General features: G+C 33.6%; 1 protein-coding gene across 1 annotated transcript in view; it reads right to left on the bottom strand.

Moving 5' to 3' along the window:
- Nucleotides 1-4001: 4001 nt before the first annotated feature.
- The window catches only part of LOC135122895 (dynein axonemal heavy chain 7), a 43525-nt gene continuing 41526 nt past the window's right edge, over nucleotides 4002-6000 (bottom strand). Inside the window, exons 42-45 of the mRNA XM_064047382.1 lie at nucleotides 5223-5609; nucleotides 5030-5167; nucleotides 4836-4979; nucleotides 4002-4323 (exon numbers count right to left, since the gene is read on the bottom strand). Of these exons, the coding sequence (XP_063903452.1) occupies nucleotides 4117-4323; nucleotides 4836-4979; nucleotides 5030-5167; nucleotides 5223-5609 (876 nt within the window). The 3' untranslated portion in view covers nucleotides 4002-4116. The remainder of the gene's footprint in view (nucleotides 4324-4835; nucleotides 4980-5029; nucleotides 5168-5222; nucleotides 5610-6000) is intronic.

The raw sequence follows: 6000 nt of genomic DNA, 5'->3' as shown, positions 1-6000 counted from the left end.
ATTCTTTCGCCGCAAGCGGTTCGTTTCACAAACTTGAACTCGTGTGATAATAATGGACCTTATAAAACGTGTTCTTTAATATACTATCATGTAACTAGTAATTTTAAAAGTGCATTTCGCTTTAAAATAATGTTGTAAATTTTGTTAGAATTGCGCAACAATAGTAAAATTAAAAATTAAATTTTTCGAGATGAATTTTACATATTTTTTGAATTGTCCTGAAAGCTACAGCTACATTTAACTTTAAACATTTAACTTGAGTGTTGTTCTAAAACTGAGCTGAATTAATAATAAATCTAGCGCTCGGGAAAGCTTTTAAAGCAAATACAACTACAAGTACGGCGTACTTTGTTACTACGTTATGTTGTTATTTCTTGAAGACTTTAAATTTGAATCCCTTGTGGACCAGAACATTTCGTGTTCCAAAAATAGAGTAATGTAAACCGGCGCATCCACCAATATTTTAGACTTTTAAAATTGGGTTTATAGTTTAAAGAAAAAAGTTCCTTTTTTTATGTAAAACTTGTTTTCTAGAAGTTGTACAATGTGAAAACTACTTTTTGAATAAATTCAGTAATCGGAAGACTAATAGTATTTGTCGAAAACGCTGAAACAAGTCAGTTTTTATTTCTAAGTACGCTCTTTTTAGTTTTCTTCATTTGTTTATATCGTCACACTCAATGTTTTTAATGAAATGCTAGATTTTTGTTTTAGTTTTGGATAATTTTGGATTCGTCGAATTTTAGTTTTATCAAGAAAATAATCAGCAACTTTTGTGGTGTTTCTAAATATTTTTTTTTCTGAAATTCGTCAGTATATCATTAATTATTAGAAATAAAAAAAAGTTGTATTTTACTTCAAGAACTACACCCTAGAATTATTTTTAACTATACAGAGTGTTTTGTTTTTAAGAGGTAACACAACTTTGTTTTTTTTTAATGAAACACCCAGAATTTTTCGATTAACCTCTTCTGAGGCTTTACAACCACAATATATTTTTTAAATTACGATGCGACGTTGCCATGTTATTCTAAGTTTCTTAACATTTTCTAGCGCAGGAAGAGTTCAAAAGATACGCACTTTGTTATGGTAAATATGAAATTAAATTATTGTATACAGAGTGTTTATAAAAAATGTTTTAATTATTACCATTTTCAAATAGTGATATTTCAGTTTTTACAAACAGAACTTAATAAAATTTTGTTACTGCATTTTATCCAATTTTTTTGTTCGGTTTTTTTGGTGAGTTTTTCTATGGTTAAAATTGATAGTTACTGCGATTTTTTACCTTTTTAAGAAACACGGAGACATATTATTAGAAGAATTAAGACAAAAAATAGAGTATGATAGAATAATAAAATACAATTACAAAAAGTTGTGCTTGGAAAAGCTGAAATATAGTTCGGTCAAAATAGACATTTCAAATAACAAAAACTCCGACAGAGCTGAATTTTGGTAGAAACCTTGGGTACACCAGTAGAATGTAACTCCTTCAACTTTTAGAACGGCGATATCTTAGGAATGGTGATGCTTATGAAAAAAAGCGTAAGGACCATTTTTGTAGATAATTTTATGCCCTATAATTTTTGTTTGAACTATATTTTTGATAAAACTTACTGTTTTCGAGAAAAATCCAAAAAACCAAAAATTTTTACCTTTAACCTTGAATAACTTTTTTAGCACACATGGGATCTATGGGGACTTTTGGCACTTTATTTATACTGGTGTACCTAAGGTCTCTACCAAAATTCAGCTCTGTCGGAGTTTTTGTTATTTGATCACTATTTTTATGTCTATTTTAACCGGATTAATACCGATATTTGAAAATTGCAAAGTTTTATTTTTTTATAAACACTCTGTATATTAAAATTTCATTTAGTTGATACCAGAACAAAGTGCGTATTTTTTTATTTTTACCCCTATTGCTAATTTTTGTAAACCCCTTAACTGCCAAAAAATGTCAAGAAAATTGGAATAATGTGGCATCGTCGCATCGCAATTTCGACAGTAAACTGTGATTGTAAAACTTAAGAAGAAGTCAATCAGACTATATAAAAATATATATAGGGTGTTTCATTTAAAAAACTAAGTTGTGCTACGCTTTTAAAACAGAACACTCTATATGTCACATTCATTTTCACAATAACTAGTAATAAAACTTTTAGTTAATATTTCTCTCGTACATAACCATGTTTAATTACCATTTCAGTTAGAAAGTACAGAGACATGGTTGTGTTCTTTTTGTAGATCCGCCCCCCGTCCTCTCTTTTCTTAGAAGGTATCTCATTTGCCAAAATTAATTTTTATCTTAGCCGGTAGTAGCTCCGCCCACTCACCCTCCCTTTTCTTAGAGGGTATGTCATTTGGCAAAATCACTCCTATTGTGGCAGATACTAGCCCCGCCCACCCACCCTCTCTTTTCTTAGAGGGTATGTCATTTACTAAAATCGGTCTTATTTAGCATGTTCTAGCCCCACCCACCCGTCCTCTCTTTTCTTAGAGGGTATGTTATTTCCCAAAATCGGTCTTATTTTAGCAGCTACTAGCCCCGTCCACCCACTCTCTCTTTTTTTAGAGGGTATCTCATTCGCCAAAATCAATTTTTATCTTAACAGGTACTAGCCCTGCCCACCCACCCTCTCTTTTCTTAGAGGGTATGTCATTTGCTAAAATCGGTCTTAATTGGCAGGTTCTAGCCCCACCCACCCGCCCTCTCTTTTCTTAGAGGTCGATCTTATTTTAGCCGATACTAGCCCCGCCCAGCCATTCTCTTTTTACTTAGAGGGTGTCTCATTTGCTAAAAGGAGTCTTATCTTAGCAGGTAACTAGACCCGCCCATCTGCTCTCTATTTTCTTGGCGGGTATGTCATTTGCCAAAATTAATCTTATTCTAGTAGGTGCCAGCCCCGCCCACCTACCCTCTCTTTTCCTAGAGGGTATTTCGCTAGCCAAAATCAATCTTATCTTAGTAGCTACTAGCCCCGCCCACCCACCCTTTATTTTCTTAGAGAATATGTTATTTGCCAAAATCAGTTTTATCTTAGCAAATACTGATGATTCATTTTTACAAAAAATGATCAAAATTTGGAAACATTACGAGCTTACTTATATTGTATATTCTGTTCTATTTAAAAAAAAAATGCAAGTGACGTCATAGCTGGAAAGGAGATGACGTGACAAATAGATAGATACTCTATATCACTTTTAAATGAAACACAGTAATTTATTAATTTTTATCCGCATGGGCTGTGTTTTGCAAGATCAATGAAAAAGGAAAACGTAAATATTTTTATTATTATAGTAAAAAATTTAAAAAAAATTATAAGTAAAATAAATGTGTTAATAAAATAGCAAGGGAACAAAAAATGATTTCCCTTGCCCCTGAAGTGCTATCAAATAAATCCAGTTTTTTAGACAACAAAAACTAGATAATGTATTAGTATAAAGTGGATGCCTAGGGTAAAATATCAAGGCGAATTCATAAACCATGAGTAGGTACAGGAGAATGTTACCTCAAAAAATTTAAATATTTACTATACAAAATTTTGAGATGAAGGGATCAATAAAATACAAAGAAATTTGACAACAATCGGTCCGGTAGTTTTGGACACTATCAAGAACAGACGGAAACCCGAGTCATATCGTTTTTCAACGCATGCATTCGCTGCAAAAATTGTACCAAATTCACTCTCGTTTAAAATTAAACACAAATTTAATTTACAAAACACGAAAAACACATTTACTCAAACCCATTTCGCTATTATTTTAACAATATCAATCAAATCAACTTACTAAATACATAGCATTGTTAATGCAATTCTCTGGGGTAACTGCATTTTTGTGTCGCCCTTTTTAAATTACTTATCAACACAATTCAACAGTTTACGGTTCTCTTTGTTTATTTCAGTGAAATGTCAAAATGCTCTAAAATACCCAACCACAAAATATTTTTTTAAATAAAATAGCCATCCATTTGCATAAAATATAACTTTATTTCCGCACAAACAGTGAAATGGTGCATACACACAACATAAATAAATATAAAAGTGCATGTCCGCATAAATAAAAAACATCGTAACAAAGTACTAAAAACGAACAATTAATCGCTCTCCTCCATTACTGCGACAGCTGACACAACATGGCCACACCTCGCATTATCCAATGATTTGAAGACTTTTTAGTTGGTAGTGTCATTGCAATAACGAAATTGGTGGAATGACCTGTTGTCGATAACACGCCTCGTCTTTCAGAAGTTTTGTACACCGGACATAAGTAAGTGTGTCTTTCTTTGATGTCTTCTCGTTTCATCGGTTTAAGCCAAATCTGAAACAATATTTGATTTTTATATCTATCAATAGTATTGTCATTTAAAAACTTGTTTATAAAATTAAAATAAAAAAAAAATCATAAGCAAATAATTAAAGCTCGTGTAGCGAACGAGACGTTGTGTAGAAAAGCTCGCGAAACGAGCGACACGAAACGCGACCTACTTTTTTCATATTCTAGGGTTCATGTAACGTCGAGAGAACTTCTAAATCTAAATCTATGATCTAAAAATAGTAATATATATTCTCTTTGTCTTCCTTCAGTAGAAATTTGGGACCTCCTGTATACATATAACGTAGGACAATTGTATTAAGGATGCATTCAATTCGTGTTACTTTGTTCTGCCCTCTTTGTTACAAATCGAACGGACTGCAGTGGTGTTTTCAAACCCGACCACTTCCACCACAGCCTGACCACAAATGTACGAGATCGAACGATTCTGACCAAAATAATTAAGGGTCGAATGCATTACTCAGAACCAATTACTACTACGTTTGTTTGTAACTCACATAAGGCACATTGTCGTACAGTACTTTCGGCAGCGCTTCATCCACAACCATCGTCGTCATGTCCCATCGCGCCCCATCCAAGAAAAGCCCATAAACAATAACTCCATCGTCTGGTCCTTCAGTAAAATGCGTTTCTTTCAACACCTAAAATCGATCTTCCTCAAGTTCGAATTAAAATGCGTAAACAAACCAACCTCGTAATCAAATGCCAGCAAGTCGATCGGTATTCTGTACTTCCTTGCGTAATTTTGTTGAGCCCCTGTCAAGAAAGCCTGCGTAAAGAAAAATCCCGAGATCCAATACGACGGTGGAGCGCCTTCCTCATACCATTTCTAGACAAGTTTCGTATAGCCAAAACTCGATATAAAATTCTGAATTGAATTATACCTGCAAGAAAGCCAGACGTGCCAAGAAATCATTAACGTAGCTTCCTAGTGGTTTCAAGGACGGGTACGACTTTTTCATCCATAAACTGGGAATTTTTCCGGTCAGCATGCTCATGGTGACCTCCTCTAAAGTAGGAGACATAACGATTAGGCCCTTTATTGCTTTGCCCACGTTTATTAAACTCGATCTGATTTCGGAGAGGAGGTTGTTGAATCGGTTCATTTCTTGGACGAGGACTGTGTTCATACTCTGAGCGTATAAAGTCGGATATTTTTCCATTACGGCATCTCGGTCGTAATTACGGGGTAATTTTGCTAAAATGTCAGCTGCGACTTCGAGGATGACTTCATCGGGAGATTTTTGACTACCACCTGATGCTGTCGCGTCCTAGAAAATCGAAATTAAGAATAACGTCGTCAAAAAAACCTGCACTAGGAATTTGTTCTTTTTTCCTAAAGAAATAAAAAAAAGTTTTAATTAATTACTCAAAGTAATAGGAGTAATTAAGCAAAATTTTGTGATGACGTCACGGATATAAATGTGAATAGACGCACTATAATACTAATAATAACAGTACTATTTCACCTAAAAATCCAGAAAAAAAATCTGGAATATATTTCGTTTGGCGATCAATTTTCGAAGATGAAGTCTACAAAAAAATTCTTTAAGTGATTTTCGAAGGTGGTCGAAAAAGGCTCGAAAATTTCAAAGAGGAAGGTATTGAAAAGTGAATTTGGAAAAGTTACCAAAAAAATCCACAAAAAATCTAACATATAGG

Source organism: Zophobas morio, unplaced genomic scaffold (genome assembly GCF_036711695.1).
Source record: "Zophobas morio isolate AGI-343-1 ecotype UQ-CSIRO unplaced genomic scaffold, CSIRO_AGI_Zmor_V1 ptg000005l, whole genome shotgun sequence".
Lineage (NCBI taxonomy): Eukaryota > Metazoa > Arthropoda > Insecta > Coleoptera > Tenebrionidae > Zophobas > Zophobas morio.
The sequence above is the reverse complement of the archived record's forward strand: the minus strand, read 5'-3'. Positions and strand labels throughout refer to the sequence as shown.